Source organism: Aplidium turbinatum, chromosome 14 (assembly GCF_918807975.1).
Source record: "Aplidium turbinatum chromosome 14, kaAplTurb1.1, whole genome shotgun sequence".
Taxonomy (NCBI): domain Eukaryota; kingdom Metazoa; phylum Chordata; class Ascidiacea; order Aplousobranchia; family Polyclinidae; genus Aplidium; species Aplidium turbinatum.
Genome location: NC_137485.1, coordinates 722496 through 745129, shown reverse-complemented (window position 1 = coordinate 745129; position 22634 = coordinate 722496). Strand labels below are relative to the sequence as shown.

Genomic DNA, 22634 nt, shown 5'->3' with positions numbered 1-22634 from the left:
CTTACAGGGGGGACCGCGTGAAGGTGACTGTTCTTCCCCCCCATTACAATAGTCAATAGTATGTTAATTGAGTTTCAGGCAAAATTTAGGTGGGGGTCCGCAGAATTAATAATTTGTCTAAAGGGGTCCGTGACAACCAAAAGGTTGGGAACCACTGGTCTAAAGCCTGGCAGATAGGCTTCATCACACGGAGATATTCGCCGAAGAAGTTAACGTCAGCAAGAAAAGACCGAAACTTTGCAACCAAGCCGATTATATAGCTGCTTGACCACGCCAGTATTGCAAAAAAACAAGCATTTTTTTCAATTTAAATTAAAAAGTAGCGGGAGTGCGACTGAAAAAAAGTAGCGCCTCTCCCGCTGCTTTGGAAAAAAAATAGCGCCGCTACTCCATCTAAAAAGTAGCGCCGCTACAAAAGTAGCGCGCTACTGCCCACCTCTGTGCTTTGGTACCATGCACGTTATAACGTTATAATTGCTTCTACCTTTTTCTGGACCTCTGCTATGTTTGTCATATATTGTTTTTCGTTGTGATGGTCAGAAATAAAACCAAGCTGAAGCAATCAATACATAGTGTATTACGTATAATATGAATTATGACGATGAGGAACGTACAGTTGCCCGGCTATCAGGTAACAATGGAACGGAGTGGCATTGCACAATTGTGGTTACTATGATAATACACGTTTTGATAAGATGACGACATCCACTCAGATATCATTTCATGACTTTGGCCCGATGACGTCAGCAAACATCAACATGGAGGGTCGTGTGTGTGTGACGTAACTGTTGCAACTTCCTTGCGACGTTTAGTATTTTCATCGTTATTTCTTTGGCGCCATTTTACACCGGAGATGGCCAATTAGAAAACAAGTACAAATTTAGGGATCTTGGATTAGAAAGGGTTGTTGTCCGCCGGCATTCAATGAAATATTATGGTACTCGATGGCAAAGTGGCGATATATTGGACGATGATTCAACATCTTGTTTCGTATAGTCCGCTCTTTCCGATGTAGCGCACCCACTTGATGACGTCATGATCGTTGTAGTTCAGCTTGGGTTCGAAGACCTTCAAGTATCGGACCTTGAGGCCGGAAGGGGCGAATGGGACCTGATACAACACATAAATTATAAAGGGTTTGTCTCGAACCGGGAAGATCGATGTATGCAAATCAGTTAATTTATGTTTCTGTTCACCACAGCCAAAACAGCCTAGAACCCAGAAGAACACTAGAAGCAACAAAACGCGAAGACCTGAGGTTGGGTAATTTGCAACTGCGGCGAAGTCGCCTTCCAGCACTGATGTGGGTTCGATTTCAACACGGGCCTTATTCTTGCACGAGATTGCGTCATATACTTGAACAACTGCTGCGCAGTCAAGCGTCACATTTGTTCAATGTTAGCTCTACTAAGCGGCGCGTGTTCTATCCGCATGGCGGCTGTGACGCAACAATGCCTCACCTCGAAGTTCATGGAGATGGGCGGTCGCGACCACTTCTTCTTCTCGGCGGTGGGAAGGAGTTCGATCTCGGCGCTAATCTGGGATTCCTTCATCCCTGCCATCCGTTTCATCCTGGAGGAGCAAGGGGGTCACAAAGGGTAGCCACTTTAACAAGTCGAAATTCTGCCACTAAACTTGACTAGAATGAAACCGCCAACCAATCATAAGCTACGGTTTAAGTGACGTAAAAAAATGGAGAAAAGAAGATGATAGAAAGCAAATTAAGTGATGGATTTTTTGTCAGCTGGTTGGCTTAGGGGTTAGGGCTAGAAAGTAGTCATTTCATTGACGCGGGTTCGATTCCCACCACTGCTATTGCTCTTTTTCTTCTGTAATTACCAAATAAAGTTCAAAACAAGCATTAACTCTCTGGATGAGTGCTAGAAGGGTCACAATTGGACGGTAGCCTCTTATAACATGTTCTGATTGGTTGGCGGTTGCATTGTAGTCATTCGCAGTGGCAGAATTTCGACCTGTTAAAGTGGCTACCGTCACAAAGGTTAGACACCAACGTTGCCGTGTGTTGATTTCATTATAAGCGGAGTTCATCTACCTGAGGACGGATACCACTTACTTCCACACGATGGCGTTCTCACTGGACTTGTACTTGGCCTTCCCCTTCATGCATAGCACTTGTACGCCACTAGTGTTGAGGGGAGTGGGGATACGAATCTCGATCTTCTGCGCCAATAGAGTCGGCTTGAAGTTCGACTTGAGTATCACCTGCGCAACAGTGACGTCACAATAGGATCGCTGCAGCGTGGCGTGGGAAAGACGACGAGAAACAAACGCAAGTTGTTACTCCATGTGGATCCCAGCATGAACAGAATGATTGAAACCGAAGCATTCAACAAGAAAACCACGGCGGGGTGCGCAGTATTGCCAGATTCTCGATATTTGCAAAACTCACCTTCACTTCCATCTTTGTCCGAGCAATGTCTCGAACCAGAGGAATCACCCGGAACGGCAAACTGATGTCCTTAGTGGTCCGGTACCTGACAAAGTAGGGGTCAGTTCCAGTTGCAAGATGATACGTTCTTGCAACAGTTTGTCATATTGTTGAACTCATTGGTCCAAACATCACAGACAAGCAATGAACGCACTTGGTGTCGTACTCACCTCATCAGTTCGAACTCCCCATCGGCCGGAATGAAGCTGATGCTTCGTTCAGATTCGAACTTGCTCAGCTTGACGCACTGATGGAAGGTGCAATCGTCGATAGCGATCGATGGTTTCCCGCTGCCAACGCAATGTAACTGTGACGTGGTTTAATGCGTGTGTGGCCTCATCAATAAGTGATTGTTCAAATAGAAGCAGCATAAAACCAAGCAGGCATGAATTAAACCTTCACATAAGTTTGCAACTTTAGTTTCAATCAGGATTCAATGGGCCATAAATTGTTTACTTTGTTCTGTGAATTTAAAGGGTTTTGTTTTTAAGGAAATTAATTTCTTGCTTCACTGATGCGTAATTGTGAGTTTTTAGATCACCGTTTCCCTATTCACACTCCAAGTAGGGCAGGTAGTTAAAGATGTTACGTGCACTCAATAGGCGACAAAGAAACATTGATAGTTGTTGCGTCACTTGTTCATTGTTATGGTAACAAGGCCGTTGTTGTTTCAGTCTAATATTTTATTATTGGGGCTCCTGTGAGTGACAGACGCGAAAGTAAATCTGGGTCCCGCGATGACAAAAAGATTGAAGAGCACGGATGTGGATCCCCATTAGTGGAGTGGTTTCCAAACCATGTGGTCGATTTTCTCCGCGCACCGATTCCCTTCAGCATGTACAATAACCTACAAACGCCAAGCTGTTGATACGATCTGCTTGCCGCGAACAAGACCTGTAACGCCCGAACGTCGCTAACAATCACCTCTTTGCAATGTCATCACCGGCGCGTGACGACTTGTCGATGACGAGTTTGTCATTCATCCCAAACTTGCACTCCGGCATCCCGCTTAGGAAGCTCTTCATCACCACTCGTCCGGCCACGTGGGCGCTCAAGACCTGCCCTGTGGAGGAGATCAACCCGGTCAGATCGTGCGGTTGCATCAACAAACATTGAAACGATGCAAACGAAAGTGTTCGTGGCAGGAAAGTTTATGGCAACACTTTGTGGCGAAAGTTAGCGCTAGCACTGAGACCACACAAGCAGCCCAAACTCGTCTGCTCAGACAGCAATAAAAATAATCCTGAAGAAGATGCGACACATCTCTCCAACCTCCTGTGACTAAGAAACAGAAAGTAGATGATCCTATCGTTATTGCTTGCATGACGTGAAATAACACCAGCCACTACCACGTCAGTTGGTTATGCATCACTGGTTGCCATCTTACCTTGAGGAGACATGAGGAGGTTGACACTCTCCAGGACATCCAGGAAGAGTTCGTTCCTCCTGTACTTGATCCCTTCTCTCCTCCATCCGATCTGTCCGGTCACCTGGGATGTGATCTGGGTGGTCTCTTCCTTTGTCTGAGGAAATATGAAGAGTTGATGGGAAGTGAAGAGAAAGTGCATCAGCAATCCCTTTTACAGGAGGATCAATGAGGGAAAGGTTTGGCTCCAATGCAAAGTGAATGACAATGTGGTGGTGGTGTGAAATGAAAACACCAATTTCAACATTTCCGTTGCAACTAAAACACTGCGAGGAAAGCCGCCACTGAATATGAATCACAGGGAAATGAATCGTGCATCAGCAAAACAGGAGCATGGAAAAGGTTTTTGTTTCAGGTTCCGTTTTACCAAATGTTTGTGGGCCATAAAATGAACTTTTCTGATACGAAGACAAAGAGAATAAGTTACATTTGCGGAATTTCTTTGAGGTAAAGTTTGAAAAACAAACAAAAAAACAGTGGAAGTTCTATTCTTCCGGGGATAAAAGAATCTTTTTCAAAAAAGTAAGGCTTAAAAAACTGTTGACAAATAAATAGACAATAGACATATTGAAACATCATTATTGCTTTGCTTACTGTCTAGTATTAAAAAAATCATAATAAAAAGTGAACTCAAAGTTACATTACCACGTTAGCAGAGTCTTGTTTCTAGAAAAAATGTAAATATAATCAACTATCACATTGAATCTTTCGCTAACCCTCAAGTTGGTTTTCTTTAAAAATAATGATAAATAACATACGAAACCCAACGACAGCTAACACAATACGCTAGACGGTCGGTGACGTCACAAACGATGGGCACGAACACCAGCTACGTCACAATATTATCTACCTTCGATCCCATAAAACTTTCGATCTGAAAACAATCGCCGTTAGAAAAGTTAACGATAATAATGAACTGAATGCTAGACATGGCGTAAGTCACCTGAGTTTTAATTCCTTGTTGAGTGATGAATGTTTTTAAAATTCCTGTGTCAGTTTTCTGGGGGTATCCAAAATCCAAAACCTCTAAAGTTTGAATAATAATTAAAATTGGCGGGAAAACAGCATGAAGGCAACATAGAAGGAAACATTACAAGGCAAAGTTCTCCATATCATGGTTGGTCATCAACACAACACTTTTCCTCACATTAAAATTTTAATGAATGTGTGAAACTATATCAGAAATTTATTATTGTCATCCATGTTTTGCCACGAACAGTATGTACACAACAGGAGTGACATTGGAATTATTTCTTTTAATTTGAATTTATGAAATAGAATTATTCAAGATTGCTTCAATTGCAGCACAATGAATCTTTGTTGAACAAGAAAGCTCTACACAAGGAAGTTCACATTGAATCCGCCACAACTGACCATCCAGAAGTTCATAGATCAATACAAAGTTGTTCTTGATGTTTTCTTCATTGATTTTTCCAAAGTAGCTTTGCATAACCTCGATCATCTTCATAAGGAACTCAAAAACCATGACAGCATTCACGTTCTGCTTGGTCACCTGCAAATATGGGAATATGGAATTTTTAATTGAGACCTTAATCTACCAAATGTCTTGCAATACAAGTCAATAGAAATGATGACAGCAAAAATCTGTAGTGTCACACATCAATGCGTCACCTCCTCTGCAAATGTGAAAAGTAATGGATAGCAATCATACCCCTAGACAGAAATCCTAAATTATTCTTTTGTAGCTAGAGACGCAGAATCTCTCAATAATCAAAAAGCCTACACAGTACACACTCACCGCACACAACCAGATGTTTCCACGCTTGGTATGAAAGAAGCTCGTCCGTGCGATGTTAGTCACAGGCGAACGAACATTTTGTCGCGCATGAATGACATTCACTCTGAAAGCATCGCAAGCGTTTCTCCTAAAAAACAAAAAAAAATATAGATCACAACAATTTAAAGAAATAATTTATCTTTGTTTTAGGTGGTAACATACAACCATTGGCACAAATGAAATAATGCCACAGCAGACTTGTTTTGCCAGTTTTGCAACGAACAAGAAGCAGCAACAAAATTGCTGTTTGTGTCCACAGTCCACCATTAAGCGTCAAACAAAAACACAATTCTCATAGATGTCGCACCAAAAATGTTTGGTCATAATATTGGCACCACGACAGGTGGATGAGATGCAAAACTATCAGTTAAAGTACAACAGTTGATCACAGAACAGTTAGAACATGACATCCACAGATACCAATTATCACATCTATATATACAAAAATGCAGCCAAAAAACTGGCAAGCCACATCACTAAAATTTAAAAAGATCTTTGTTATCACAAATAGTAACAAAACAGCACACAACATTTGCAAGGCTTTTTACCCAATATCATCTCGATAAATTCGAGATATGAGAACTTCCCCCTTGTGATTGTAAAGGAACAGCCCACCAATCATCTTGCTTCGATTGAAACTAACCTTGCAGCATGGAAATATTAAGAATGATATAAACTAGACTAAACTGAAAAGAAATCAGTTCTTTATTAAAGTTTACAGAAGTAAACATAAGCTTTGTGGCAGTGTTACTCTCTTAAAAACTGAAAATCTCAAAAGAAATTTTATCAACACCAAATTGTATCAATGATAGCTTCAGAAGCTATAGTTCCATTTTTCTGGTAGCAATAGTCACCACAGGCCTACAGATAGTGGCTGTATCTACACTTTGCAGTGCCATAGATGCAGCTTTTCCTACATGCTTTTTATATTTCTATGTCACTCTAGTTGTGCTTACATGCAGTTATGTGCACTAGGGTGGAGTGAAAAAAATAAAAATCATTAATTCAAAAAACGTCCCCTCTCAATAGTTGCCTTTGGTCCCAAAACTAAGTTTAAAAGTGTTTTTGGGAAGTTGTCTCAAATACTCAGGTGACAACCTTGACGCAAAGGTCATAAGGGGGTCAAATCCTATAAAAATGCCATAACTCTGTGAGCGGTGATGTTAGAGAGCTAATTTTGATGCCAAAAGAAGCAGAATGTGCACTTTCCTATCTGTCTCAAAAGAAGTTTTTTTCGAAATTTTGCTAGAAATATGGTTATTTTCATAAAATGTAATTTTCAGGTCCAATATGAATAACATATAGCATTATGCACAGTTTAACATCACCATAATGAGTATGATATATCTCTAACCAATGAAACACACATTTGAGTGGTTTTAGAGCAAGCACAGGATGGTAACAACAAACAAATATAAAATTGGGTTTCATAATATTACAATAGCCTAGACGACAGACGTTAAATGCCAGTTTTATGCAGGGGGGAATGGTATGGGCAGGAGGACCTAAGATTGAAATTGCTTTTTGGTATTGTATTGCTTCATCAGTTTTCGTGACCGAATCTTTAGCCTAATCAGACCGTCACGTCTGTTGAAGCCAGCTACTGCTGATGAAGCTTCGGTTACAAGGTTTGTGTGGCACTCCACAGCTTAATTGTGGCATGGGTGGCGCATAATGAGCTTTTCTTTTCTGATTTTTTCGATGTTACAGTTACTCAGGTGTGGAATTGCTGGTGGTTCGTTGGTTTGGTCAGAATTTAAGTTCACAAGTTTGTAGTAAGATTTAGCATGATTGAATTTTCTCACATGGACAGAAGCTACGGATTCTTCCCCATCGAATGGCTCATTTTGGACTGGTACAGCTTCGCTTTCAGGCACTTCATTTTCGATTGAAAATTGTTCAATGACCCCCCTCAACTAAGGATTTTGTTCACAGCTAAATGACGAAAATTATGGGCACAGAATCTGTATGCCCGTAATGTTGGGCACTGTTGATGAAGATCTCAAGCTTCTCGAAGTTGGAGGACTTTCCCATGCAAGGTGGCTGACCTTGGCCTGTCGCATAACCCGTTTCTATCTTTCTATACAACGACCAACCACAATATTGACAACAATTGCAGAATTTTGCATTAGGGTTTACTTTCCGGCATAGTTTGAAATCAAGCACTACCACACGATCACAGATGGACCAAAAAACTTCTTCAATATGCTACAAAGAGTCGTCAAATTTTCGAACAATAAAGTCAAGAAGATTGCACTGGATGTCCTTAAGCGAAATGCATTCTTTGCGCACCAAGAAAACATTCTCTTGGGGATGTTGGCAGATGAAACAGTTCGTCATTTAGCTGTGAACAAAATCCTTAGTTTGAGAGGGGTCATTGAACAATTTTCAATCGAAAATGAAGTGCCTGAAAGCGCAGCAGCACCAGTCCAAAACGAGCCATCCGATGGGGAAGAATCCGTAGCTTCTGTCCATGTGAGAAAATTCAATCATGCTAAATCTTACTACAAACTTGTGAACTTAAATTCTGACCAAACCAACGAACCACCAGCAATTCCACACCTGAGTAACTGTAACATCGAAAAAATCAGAAAAGAAAAGCTCATTATGCGCCACCCATGCCACAATTAAGCTGTGGAGTGCCACACAAACCTTGTAACCGAAGCTTCATCAGCAGCAGCTGGCTTCAACAGACGTGACGGTCTGATCAGGCTAAAGATTCGGTCACGAAAACTGATGAAGCAATACAATACCAAAAAGCAATTTCAATCTTAGGTCCTCCTGCCCATACCATTTCCCCCTGCATAAAACTGGCATTTAACGTCTGTCGTCTAGGCTAATTGAGTCATATGAAACCCAATTTCATATTTGTTTGTTGTTACCATCCTGTGCTTGTGCTTGCTCTAAAACCACTCAAATGTGTGTTTCATTGGTTAGAGATATATCATACTCATTATGCTGATTTCTTGTGGAGTGATTATGTTATGGTGATGTTAAACTGTGCATAATGCTATGTGTTATTCACATTTGACCTGAAAATTACATTTTGTGAAAATAACCATATATCTAGCGAAATTTCGAAAAAAACTTCTTTTGAGACAGATAGGAAAGTGCACATTCTGCTTCTTTTGGCATCAAAATTAGCTCTCTAACATCACCGCTCACAGAGTTATGGCATTTTTATGGGATTTGACCCCCGCATGACCTTTACGTCAAGGTTGTCACCTGAGTATTCGAGGCAACTCCCCAAAACCACTTTTAAACTTAGTTTTGGGACCAAAGGCAACTATTGAGAGGGGACGTTTTTTGAATTAGTGATTTTTATTTTTTTCACTCCACCCTAATGTGCACAATTGCAACGATAAGCACAATGTTTCACGTTGAACCCATGATCAAAACAAGCAATGTTGGTTGGTTTTGAATCTTTATCCTCGGACTGACAAAGCCTTGATTGGTTGTTCCTGCCGGTTTCGCATACTTGTAGAGGCTTTTGACGGAGGGCCAGTTACCGAGATTGGCAGAGAGAAGTTTCCGATTGTTGAAATGTTGTTGTCAGGGAATTATTTCATCAATTAGGTGCCGCTGAACGGAAAGCAGTCCTAAAATGCGTTGCTCAAACGCACACCCGAGAGTTCAGCCAGCGCCGCTTGATCATGAGTTTTCTTAAACTTTTTGGGCTGCGCCTTTTTTGACATCCCCTCGAAACTTTCTGTCTTTCTTTGATAGTTTAAGTTACATATAAATCTACGTAAGCCAATCTACATAAGTTTTATATAAAAATACATGTTTTTACATGGTTTTTTGAAATAAACTAAGTTTATTTTCCATCATACACCAATCAAAAGATTAAGTGGAACACAATCTCCTTTTCCTCGTATTAATGAGAAGGATGAAGCTGCTTTTTTGAAGCCAGCTGTTCAATTTGTGGCTAAGTTGAAGACAATGCACATCGCATGTCCGTCAGGTTCACTGTGAAGTTTGTTTCGAGCTTGTGCCTTCACACTTGCAAGTGCAGAAAAGCAACTTTCACACAAAAAAGATAACAACCGTTGTTACCGGTACCGTACAATTGACTAAACAACAACTGCAAGAATAGGCCCCAGGAACTAAAGTCAAAACCAGGTCATATGACCTGCCTCAATAATCGTGACACAAGGTACGTTGTTACCAACGTTTCTGCTCACGACTTGAACAATACAGTGGCATACTAGTACCAACAGCCTAACTCGTTTGCGCCCCCCTTGGAGAATCTTCACACCACCCAGTTTAAGAACCACTGTTTTAGAGATTTCAGACAGAGGGCCGGGAATCGAACCAGTTGCACTTGTGTAAGCTTTATCTTTCTATTCTAACTATGTGACTTGTCTTTTGGTTTTCAAATTACGTTATTTAAAAAACTTTGTTTTCTCTAAAAAAAATAAAAAATGGCATCCTGACTTTCAAGCGGCATTAAAATAAATATATATATCCACGAAAAGTGCATTTATCGGAGTACGCATGTTGTTGCTGTGATCGTATTATTAACCGCGTGTTTTTTACAGGTCATTTTATTAGGTGAATTGCACAAAATTATTCCGCCAGACTGACAGTGGTGTTTGAACGCTTTTTGGAATAATGCACCATTGTAATTTCATTACACACAACAATACCACCAAATTATTACATGCGCGTTTAAGAGTATAAAAATATCTTTCAAATAAAAAGTGTAAGTTCTATTTACGATAACAAATACGATTTTCAGAGGTAATTGAAAAAAGTGGTTGCAAATACCGTATGTACATTGATTTTTGATTGATTGAATCTTTATCCTCGGACTGGGAAAGCTTCTTGCAGAGCTTAATCCTGGCAGTTTCGCATACTAGTAGAGGCTTTGAATGACTGACACAGGCCTGGTCACCAAGATTGGCAGAGTGAAGTTTCCGATTGTTGAAGTCTTGTTACCGGGGAATTATTATCGCCATTAGATGCCGCTGGATGCAACAGGCCTTAAAACTCGTGTTTTTTTCTGGCAGCCATCGTGGCCTACCGAGAGCTCTTTCTCAGCGGCCAAATCTGCGTGCTTGGAGGCCAAAATACTATACCGATAGCACAAGTAAATACTGTAACATTAAACTTGCAACAATGTTAAAATGATCACTTAGAGTTGTTGAAGTCTGGGCGACGTCCTGCAATAGAATCGTTGCACCAAGCATTAAATGTTTTATCGGGATTGTAATCCGGTATTGCGGACCATCTAACGACCCTAAATTGTTTTAACTGCTCGCAGCTCAGTAAATTGTTTCAACTGCATACCGCCTTTCATAAAACCTGAGCATTTATTCCGTTTTATGACGTCACCATTGAGGGTGTGAAGTCACTAACCCACAGCGTTCTCAACTATGAAGACACGTGTTTTACCCACGGATGTCAACTAACCTAGTTCTCCTTTTTAACAACGATTCAATGTCCGACATTGCCAGCCGATGTAAATTAGCACTTCGGATTAACACTTCGTTAAAATAAACATCGGGAATTGCAAACAAGACTTACAGCGCTGGTGATCGCAGCTGGATATATTCAATACAACAGTAGTACAAGCCTTAAAACTCGTATTTTTTTTTGGCAGCCATCGTGGCCTGCCGGGAACTCCTTCTCGGCGGCCAAATCTGCGCGCTTGGAGGCCAAAATACAAATAACGATACCACAACTAAATAGACTTAAACTTGCTACAATGCTAAAATGATCACTTAGCGTTGTTGAAGTGTGGGCGACGTCCTGCAATAGAATCGTTGTACCACGCAATAACTGCTTTATCGGGATTGTAATCCGATATTGCGGGACCATCTAACGACACTAAATTGTTTCAGCTGCTCAGTAAATTGTTTCAACTGCATTAACGAATATCGCCTTTTATAAAATCTAACCATTTATACCGTTATGATGTCACCACATAGGGTGTGAACCCATAGCGGGAACATTTCTCAACTATGAAGACAGGCGTTTTCCCTCGGATGTCAACTAACCTAGTTTTCCTTTTCAACAACGATTCAATGTTCGACAACATTGCATCAACATAAAAACGACAATATTGCCAGCCGATGTAAATTAGCACTTCAGATTAACACTTTGTTAAAATAAACGTCGGGAATTACAAACAAGACTTAGTCAAACAGACAAATGCGCGAAGGTTTTTAAAAACTTTATTCTAGATCATGTAATATTTAATAAGCGGAAAATCTGTCTTGTTTTTGTTCAGTTATGTTCGTCTCGTACTGCTCTATGATCATGCAAAAAATCGCAAACCTGCAGTTTGTGGTTTCGCGTCACGGTAATTAACTCTATTCATCGCGCACAATGGAATGCACGTCACGCATTTGCGAATGCGCGGGTACAGCTGGTGATCGCAGCTGGATATATTTCATACATACAATAGCAACTGTTCCTCACAATACAACAGTGGTGATTATAACGCGCTGACCTACTTCTGCGTCACTCTTTGATACTACATATTTTCAACAGTTAACCCACGATCAGTCGATCATCCTATTGCAAAATTAAATGATTGGCTAGAAGAAACCGGCGACCAAACTTGGCCGACTGAGAAGGTAGCACCGGCGGTCATTCAAGCACTACTTAGCGGCCGTGGCCGCGATGGCCGCCGGCTGCTTTAAGGCTTGTAGTAACTATGATGCGTTGACCTAATTCTGCGTCACTCTTTGATAGTACTACATATTTTCGACATTTAATCCACGATCATTCTATTGCGAAATTAAATAATTGGCTAGAAGAAACCGGCAGCCAAACTTGGCCGACGGAGGAAGTAGCTCAGGCGGTCATTCAAGCACTACTTAGCGGCCATGGCCGCCGGCTGCTTTAAGACTTGATGCAAGCTAGTTCGTACCCTGAAAAGATCGAGAAAAATAATTAAAAAAACCCGAAGTCGCTGATTGCAGTTTCTGCAAACAAACAAAAACTCTTAGGAACATTACCGGAAATTTTAAAATGTTTGTGGAAACTACGATCAGCGACTTCGGCTATTTTTAAATTTTTCTTCTCGATCTTTTCCTAACCCTAACCCTTTAAAAATGTTTGCTGAAACTGCAATCAGCAACTTCGGCAAACTCTTAGGATCATTACAGAAAATTTTAAAATGTTTGCGGAAAAATGGAAACTTCGATCAACGACTTCGGCTTTGTGCTATTTTTACTCTCGATCTTTTCAAGGGGAAAATTTTAAAATGTTTGCGGAAACTGTGATCAGCAACTTTGGCTTTTTTTAATTTTTTCTCTCGATTATTTCAGGGTACAAACTAGGTTGCACCCGATGCTGCTGAATGAATGGAGAGCAGTCCTTAGATTTATGAGCACCAGAACCGCAGGCAGTAACCACTCTGTTTTGTTTGTTTGTTTGTTTATCTTTATCCTGCATTGCGGGAAAGCGAACTTGAGCGCTATGCATCGGTGTACGCCTTCCGACATACACCTGACCCACGCTGCAGCCGACGGCAATGTCAGTTTCCGGTTGTCTACTCTACTTATGACTTAAATTTGGTACTACCCATTACTTGAAATCGATCACTAGGTAGAGGCAATTATCGTTAAGTTTCTTGCCCAGAGAAACAACAGCAAGTGCGGGTGGCTGGAGTCGAACATGCAGGCTCTCGACTGCGAGCCCAACGCGCTAACCACTCGGCCACGGCTGCCTTACAACCATAAGTTTAACACACGTAGTTGGTACGGCCACAAGTATTTTTCGTCATTAATGCATCCCAGATGAAAAAGATACTACCCGGTACTAACTAAATTGTACAATAGTCGATATAGGCCTACCAGCAGGTTAATAAAGTGGGAAAAGGTGGTAAAACCTTGAATTCCCTTGAAAGGTTTAAAACGTGCCTGAACAGTAAATCATGTAGTAGGCTATATGTCTGTAGTTAGCACGGCCACAAATATTCCATCCAAATTAATTATTATCCAAAAAACGATTGAAACCCTGACCTCACTTCAGAAATTACCTAACTTTCCAATTTCGATGATAGACTGATTTAGTGACTCGCCCAAATAATGCAACAGTTGCAATTGTATTTTGGCGCATACAGGTGTGTTTGGCCAAGGGCAAATTTTCAAAATATTTTTGCTGGGTTCGATTCAATTTTGTTTCTATTTTTAACAACCACACCAAAATTAATAAGAAACTTACTTATAAAAAAGCTTTTGAAGACATGCTCGACGTCAGTGTAGCGGGCGTGGTGCGTTGTAGTTTCAGCCACCCACCCATACACAGCGCCAATATTGTGTTTATTTGCTTCCGATATGCACATATGTTACACATCGACATGGAGATAGATGAAGAAAAAGAGGAAAAATATACGTACGTGGAAGAGACTACAAACATCTCAAACTTCCTTGTACAACAATTTACAGGCAGTAGCCCACCCGTATCATCAGTGGCGGCTCGTCCATAGAAACTGCAGAACTGCAGCACCCCTTGCACATTTCAGCATTTTATTTTTTTATTAGTTTTACGTTTTTTTTTTCATTTTCTCTGTAGATCCTACCGACTAGAAGTTTCATAATTTCTGGATTTTAAAAAGCTTTATGATTTTTTAAGTTTTGTATTTGAAAGCCCTGAACTGCAAGCTCTGCAGTTGCAATCTTATAAAAGAAGAACAAAGAGAATTGTGACGTCATATTTTGGCTGACGTTGCTTTAACCGTTCCTGTTACTGGCGTAGACCCTATGGTCTCGCCCTTTGCTAATTCAGCAATTTCACATAGAAGCTGTGACGCTAGAAACCTGAGATTTCTTGACTTACTTTTTTTTCTTGCCTCAACTTTTAATCCCGATTATGTTGGTATCGGTCTCGGATAATTGTGAAGTTCACAATAAACCTTTTGTCACAGCCAGTTATGAAATGCAAGAAATTTGTTGATATTCAATAGCTTGATTGACAGGCAGTGACGTTCGGTGGCTTAAACCGTTTGGAAAGCAACTTGGAAATATGCTGCAGCAAGGTAGTAGGCACGAAGGGCGTAACCGTCGGTCGAAGCCCGAAGGCGTGTTGCCAAAGGCAACACTTCCAGCGGGGGGTCTGGGGGGCCTCCCCCAGAAATTTTTGAAAAACACTTCCAATTTGGTGCGCTCTGAGAGCATTTCCAAAGCAAATCAAAAAGAAAAATCTGTCAAATTGTGCTTCGCCTATGTCGTGATCATACATCCATTTAATTTTTAGAAATCATGAACAATCTTAATTTTAACGTTGCAGGACCAAAATCCTGTGTTAGACATGGAATAATAGTTGTCTAAATGTTTAATTCGTCATGAATGTTCATTCTCAGATATTCAGCTAAGCCTACACTACAAAAACTAACACTTAGGCCTAAACATTACAACCGCAAGCAATTTGTACAAAAAGTTGGATAAGTTTGCCTCCTGCGTATAGAAGCTTAACAAACTAAATATTGCATCCGCACCTAAACGTTCATTGGCGAAGTAACGTTATATCAACGCTGTAAAAAGGGCAAAGGCATGACTATGAAAGCTAGTACAGTAGGCTAAAGTACATGGCGAGGAGACATCAAAAAACAGCAACAAGCTTTTAGGCATTATGATGCTGTGCGTGTACCGTGACGAGATACCATTCTGACGAGTTAGCCTAGTCGCTCTAGCGAATGTACGCATTGACGTCACTAGGAAAGCACAACTAACCTACCATAACTATAACACATCTGATTGGCTAAGTAGCTGGTGACGTTTTGCAAAACGGTGGAGGATTGGTTAACACGAAGGCGTTTTTTGACATTTTTGAATCTGGGAAAGCAAGTTTGATAGTTGCTTACCTGGAGCCTCAGTGATTGTTTCTGACAGAAGCGTTTGCGTCAATTGGCATTTATAGGCAAGACATGTGGTTTGGTGAGGACTTAGACTAGTCACAAGCGTTACGAGTAATTCTAGTCACGAATACAGTAATTTTCAAGTTAAAATAGACGTGATAAAAATAATAAGTTAAACCTAGAATTCAGTCATTATATTTTGCATAGTTTTTGCTAAGGTAAGCACTGCTTTCCTTGCTTTCCCTCACCGATTCAATTCAATTCAATTCAATTTATTTTTCTTTGTCAGAACGCAAAAAGAAATGATATTGTAAAAAAGAAATACAGTAACAAAACCAACAAAAGGAAAAGGTGGCAAAACCTTAATGGTTTAAGACGTGCATAAAAAGATCTAATATTGCGGTATTTGCATCGATAAGTATAGTTAAGCACGGCCACCAAACCTGATACTGTAAAACGAGTAGCCTAGATGAATTAGTTAAGAATCAGTCGCCTCCTCGTTGCTGAAACAATTGAAGCGCCAATTCTTAAAGCAATGAGAACACGACTGAACCTAACAACATCACAAAAACAAACTAACACACACATATTGTAATTAGGTAATGGACTATCAAAACATGGATTATTTACAGATTTTATACAGAAATAAAGTGTTCGCAGCAACGATATTAAGTAGCCTATAGATTGCAGAACAAATACACAATATGGCAGCTCATTATCAAGACAAAATAGTTAAAAAAGCTTTGTTTTTTAAATTAATTTCTTGCACATGTAAAAGCATAAGAAGCATGATGGTATATATAGCAGCGTCACTGTTGACAGGTTACTATTAGCGTGCGGTTTCATTTTGTGTTTGTCTGCGGCGCTAAAATTCCATTCTGTACCCAGGCAGCAAAATCCGTCATTTTTACATTGATTCAATGTCGATTTTTCTGTCTGGGTAGGGAGTCGCGATCTTACGCGATATGAGTCATTCTTTGCTGGCAGACAATAATTAGGAAGGTAATTTGTTATTTGCGCAAATTGCTTTTGTAGTGCAAAAAGTGCATGGAATACTGTTTGCACAGCAACGGAAGAACAAAATTGATGAAATTCTGTGTTCAACGCAAGAAGACTTTCAAAATAAAATGTAAACTGAGAAATTTGATCAAAAAATGGCAAAAATAGGTCTAAAACCGAGTCTTTATCACCATTTCTACCTAAAATACACAATCACGAATAACTTATATTTTGCGAAGTAAATTGATTGAAGTGATAGATAAGGCTTATGACCAACGGCATACTTTTTCCCGTTGTTATTTGATATAAGCCGATGGAGTAATTAGCAATTAGAGAGACGTAGACCTGATGGTCTCGGCCAGTAACTCTTGCCGCCGAAAGGAAGCAGTAACAGATACGGTTAAAATCCCATAATTCCGAATTTGCAATTGCAAATTTTGCAGTTGCTGGTCAGGCTAACTGCTGTTGCAAGTAGGCTATACTTCATCGTTTTCAAGCACGATATTAGGTGGCTGCGACTGATGCTGTTACATGGTTAGACTGATGTACTTTGCTTTCTGCACAAAAAAATTAAGCTTAGACTAGGTTATCATTAATGTTGTTACCAGTAGGCCTACTTAATTAGACTCTAGGTTCATTGTTAACTTACGATAAAAAGTTAAGGCCAAAGGTCACATGCTAAAACAGCCTTTAAACATATTGAACATCAGGAATTTAAGTGCTCAAATAGCTTCAGAATGCACGAAATACCACTAAAATGAGGTAAAATTTTATGGAGATCATGCTCACAGGCCTCCTAGCTTGGCATCGCGCCTTTGGCGCTCGATCTTTCACGTAGGCCTATACCTCCGATTGCTACACTCCTTTTTATGAATACCAGCGTGGGTCAGGTGTACGTCGGAAGGCGTACACCGATGCATAGCGCTCAAGTCCGCTTTCCCGCAATGCAGGATAAAGATATGAAAAACAAACAAAAAAAGCCGCCAAAGGGTATCATAAAATTTTGATCTTAGATAGTCAACAAAAGCAAATAACTTCTGACAGAAACCACAACAATGCTTCAGTTCAGTTATTTTATTTCTGACCATCACAGCAAAAACAATAGGCTACACGTCAACATAGCAAAGGTTGAGAAAAAGGTAGAAGCGACAAAACGCGAACGTTATAAGTTTATAACGTGCTTGTGAACGAAGTAAGTTATTAAGTTGAAGGATTTGGCACGGTCGCGACACCTTCAGAAATATTTAAGATAGAAAGGGAAATAAAAGAAAATATTACAGACAAAATATAAAAAAACAGCCCATGGGCCTAATATTATAACTTTAGCTGATATTTTCAAGAATTGTATAAACAAACAATTGCTATTAAGATCGGCCATGGTGCGTTATCAAGAATGCTGATGGTCATGAGGGGAATGCGTCTTGATGCGTCACTGAGCTGAGCACGGAAACTTCTGCGAAAGGAATTGCTCAGACAGCGACACCAAGCGGCCACCAACTGTTCCGTCAACGCGAATCCCACAATCCATGGTAGCGTGTGGACGCACGCGGCCTGCAATCAGTCGCCATTTACGGAGACCATTCATCGCCGGGCCATTATTGTGACCACTCAATAACTGAGACCGCAACGCGTTAAAATTTCTGAATAAAACTTCTTCAAAGAGTCTCAGATTGTGACTCATCAACCTGGACAGCAACCCAGACAGAAATTGATGGGCGACTGATCCATGATTTCTTGCGTTGATTATTGTTGAAGTTGTATCAACATAGGTAGACAGTGAGGCAATAGCGTGTCCGCGCACTGAATTAAAAAATGCGTAAAGCAGCTTCTGTTTTATGTTGAATGACCGTAAAGTGAAGTTTAACTTGAACATCACCATCTGCTGCAGCGCGATAGGGTTGCCAGGGGGCCAGCACTGTTGAGTTACCTGAAATATCGAAACAAAAAAATTATAAGTGACGATTTGAAGAAATAAATGATTTGTCAAAGCGAGAGTGAATAGCGCCTTCATCTTCAGACAACTTTGTGTGTAACAATATATACAATGAAACATAGACAATGAAACATCTACCGAGAAAATAATTAAGTTAGTTACAAGTCAGTTATTGCGCGGTGTACGCCGTGAAATGATTACACGCCCGCACTGAAGGAATGGCAAAGAGAGCTGAGAACAAACTGCCAAGAAACTATTCTTTGCGATATCTATCGTCATCACGATGTCACAGAACGGCTCGGCCGCTGCCGTTATTATCACTGGAGAAAATGCTGATGCCATAAATTTTGTTTCAAAACTCAAGGTTTTAAATTTTTTACTAATTTTGTTTCTGGCACTGACAGTAGGCTATATCACGTGACAATCAATTTCGTTTAAAGTTTTCTCGCGATAGTGAAAACGCGGTATAAAGACGACGAAAGCGGTGTTAAACTAAACGTCAATGTTCAAGAAAAACAAATACCAGAAGCAAATGCCTATGTTTAGGTTTTTGATTTAACAAATTATTGTTAATACAACATGAAGAGCAAAGAAATAAAACAATTTGAAAACGATTTTGTTGATTTCAAATTTTCTTACAAAGTTTTAATCTTCCTTTGAGAAAACAAACTTAATGTAGAAATCTGTGAAGGCCAATAAAGAATTACATTTTGTATTTGTCTTTAATCCTCGCTGTCGCCCCCGCGAATGTCGAAGCCCAAGACAATGAAGATTGATACAGCATTAATATCGTTTCGTTGAGGTTCGCAACATATTATGAAAAGGTCAGACTTGTCATTGAAATAATTAACCTATCCGCTCTAATCCTGTATCCACACTAATCCTGTGTCCACACTAATCCTGTGTTCTTGATTCGAAAGAAAATAAACAACGAAACCACCAACTAATCTACTGTCTCGGACACATTGTGACGCAACAGATTGTGCGTAGTAACTCACAAGTGCGTTTGAGTCGACCAAGCTTGACGTGAATTGTTTTGTCATAATATGATTATTTTTGCATAGAAACTTTTCATAGGACTTAACATTTTGCTTCAAACAATAGAAAGTCGAGTTGTTGACATGGACATTTGCGCATGCGCACGACATTTTTCGCAAATCGTTCATTTGCGCTATCGTTGGATTTACAAAGGTATGAAGATGATTCTTCTCTGGATGTGCATCGAGATACAGATTTATTGAATTCCAATCAAGATGGCGGGAGGCTGCTGTTTCCAAGACGCGGCTGACCAAATTAGACAATCCATCATTGAAATTCTATTTGTTGAAATTTCCGTAAATAACCGGGAAGTGTTTATTGAAAGAAATCTATTTCTTCAACAAAACATTTCGCACATAGCGATAACGATTATGACGTGGTGGTACTAAATTTACACAAACAGCGTGTGATTCGATGGCGTTCGAACCGAGTAGGGTGACAAAATATGGTCTGGAGTTTTGTTATGAAGCATCTTGTGGCTGAATCACCGATTGTTTGTTCACACTACCACCAATCATTCATTGTTCGTTCAAAAGAAGATCTTGTTGAAGACGCCGCAAATTGTAACACAACCATTTACAAATCCTTGCAATTTACAACAATAACTTTCCACCATTATCCATGCAACAACACACCGCCTCAAGCGCCTAGACACAGAAGTCGACTTCAAACTCGATACTTTGTGACGTCACAATGTAATTGACTTCAATTGTCTTCAAGTGGAAACGTCGGGTTGGAAACGAATCCCAGTTGAATCATAACCTGGGTCATTTTATTCTTCCAATTGTAAACGTAACGTACTATGGGAAGATGGAGTCAAACTTGTGAGCAAGAAGAGTTAGTTCTTCTTGTTGAAGAGGATGGTGATTATCTACCGGATGGCTGATATTAATCTAACATCGCTTCAATGTTAACAACCGGGTTAAAAATATTAAATTGATTGACACAAATTTCAAGTCTACTATTGATGACTCACAAAGGTGGTTTCCGCAGACGACCCGCTTCATCTGAATTCCAAATGTTAGATTTATTGAATCTACCGCAGACATTCTTGAAAACTTGGTACAAAATTCTTTTGAAATTGTAATTTTGACAACTTCACATACCTATGAGGAATCTTACAACTTCACATACCTGTGACGAATCTTACGTGATGTGACTTAGTTACAAAGGATTGCAGAACTGAAGAAACCACCAAAGCTAAAAGCTTCAAGTTTTTTATTAACTTCTCTAAGACAACCATGCAAAATGTTTTTGAAAAGCGTGTGGAGGCTTTGAACCAATGTCCCAGGCTCAGTTACCTGGATTCGAACCAGTTTTCACATAGATGGCTACGTCATCGACTACCGATCCTCACTGAGCAACTCAAGACTCTTTGAAGCCTTTATTTCGTCATTTCTGCACTCGAGCCACATAGCTATGTTCTATTTCAAGAACCAGCAAACGTTATGTTGGATGAAAAGCGCATGGGACAAGTTGATAGGAGGTCAAGTTCCTATGACTCACAATCGACAGTTTGTGATCAAAGAATGTGATGAAATTCCATCGAGTAATCGCCCAGACACGCTGCTATTATGACGTTCCACGAACGACAACACCGCCATGTTGAAGACACGTTTAATGCAAATTAAAGACTGCAAATTAAATTTAAAATTTAACAAAACAAATCAGAAGAAACATTTTTATTTAAAATCGTGCGAAATCTATCCAGATGTGTCATCATCATTACGTACCTGATGATGTCATTGGTTACGACTAAGCATCATCGAGTCGTGACAATGCAACATGACATTGGGGGGAGAGGAGCTGGCACAAGTCACATTCTAGAACTTTCGATGTGGTTGCCGTTATGGCGCTTGTTTATGACATCACAACAACACTACCTGGAAAGCTTTGTAAAGAATGAGATAGAAAGTGAAAGGGAACAACATGAAACAACTTGTTTAATAATAATTGAAAACTTTTCTCATTAAATTGTTTAGAAGTGAAAAACAAGTCTGAACCAAGTTGCTTTCATTTCCAGCAAATTTGCTGAGACTTCAGATTTTCAAAAAATATCAAATAGTGACAAGTCCAACAAATTGAAACAGAATATTAATCAAAAAAACAAACTAGTTTGAGTAATAACTTTATATATAAATTTGATATGTTTGGTGTAGCCCGATAAAGCGTTCCCAGATAGATTTGTTGACATCATAATGATGTCGCCCGAGTTCAAGTTCAACAGGCTTGATAATCTCTTAAAAACAGTTTATTGTAAACAACTTCTCACATTGTGACATCACGTTGCCTAGCAAGCCAATTGTGACATCATTGCAGCCACAACCGCGATGTTCTTGTTTGACACACAATTCTGTTGTTACGTAATAACCTATGTGAGGCAAGTTGCGTTTTGGTTCAGCTACCAACGTCGAATTGCTAAAATAGAGGCAGGGGCGTTTATGGGACGAGACAGTGGGGTCTGGGGCGGGGGTAGGAAAAAATGTGATGTGAAATAAAGTTATGTCTACAACCCTCAAGCTATGGATGCCTTGCCGCGCTTGTTTCATTCAAATTACGTCATAGACGATAGGGCGATGTTATCGCGAGTTCTTGGCTGATTTATACAAAATGACTTTTGTGCAAAGACGAAAATGCGCAGACAATAAATAAACAACGTCCAGTGTTTCAACGTGAACGAACTGTTTCTCGAGGACTTTGTTCCTATTTTGTTTAAAATTATCAGCAAATCTTTCACAAAATTATTGCAATTATTTCTATCAATAGAAGAAAGTAGAAATAACACAACAAAGTGGTTGAGTAACTTGTTAATGTTCTGTGTTCCTATAAATGGTTTAATTGCTTGGCCAGCAAACAAATACTCTATTTACCTTTAATTGTTGGTTGCTATTCTCTCGACAAGGGACGCTTGGAAAGCGCGATCCTTTAATTATGGCTGGATTGTCATCAACAGACGATAGGATTCAATTCGAAATACCCCGTGGAGAGTTCTAGAAAACATTCTGCCGACGCCGACAATCGGATCGTGCGTCATACGCTATCCGGATAATCGACGTTTATCTGGCGGTGGGTCACGTGACAGCGTCGCGGCATCGACGACCGCGGCAGAAGACATTTCTCAAGTTCAGACAATTAGTTGATGACGTGAAACGAAATGTCAGAGAACGAGAAGCAGCCAAT

The 22634-nt window shown here is 40.0% G+C and overlaps 1 protein-coding gene across 1 annotated transcript; it reads right to left on the bottom strand.

Annotated features, from left to right (window-relative positions):
• Positions 1 to 557: 557 nt before the first annotated feature.
• On the bottom strand, positions 558 to 6378 carry LOC145783118 (AP-2 complex subunit mu). The gene is made up of 11 exons (XM_082594896.1): positions 6222 to 6378; positions 5635 to 5761; positions 5250 to 5388; positions 4819 to 4901; positions 3837 to 3972; positions 3374 to 3512; positions 2620 to 2739; positions 2411 to 2495; positions 2075 to 2223; positions 1461 to 1572; positions 558 to 1110 (listed from the first exon to the last, which is right to left on the bottom strand). The coding sequence occupies exons 1-11, from the start codon at positions 6293 to 6295 to the stop codon at positions 976 to 978; spliced, it is 1299 nt and encodes a 432-aa protein (XP_082451022.1). The 5' UTR covers positions 6296 to 6378; the 3' UTR covers positions 558 to 975.
• Positions 6379 to 22634: the final 16256 nt, after the last annotated feature.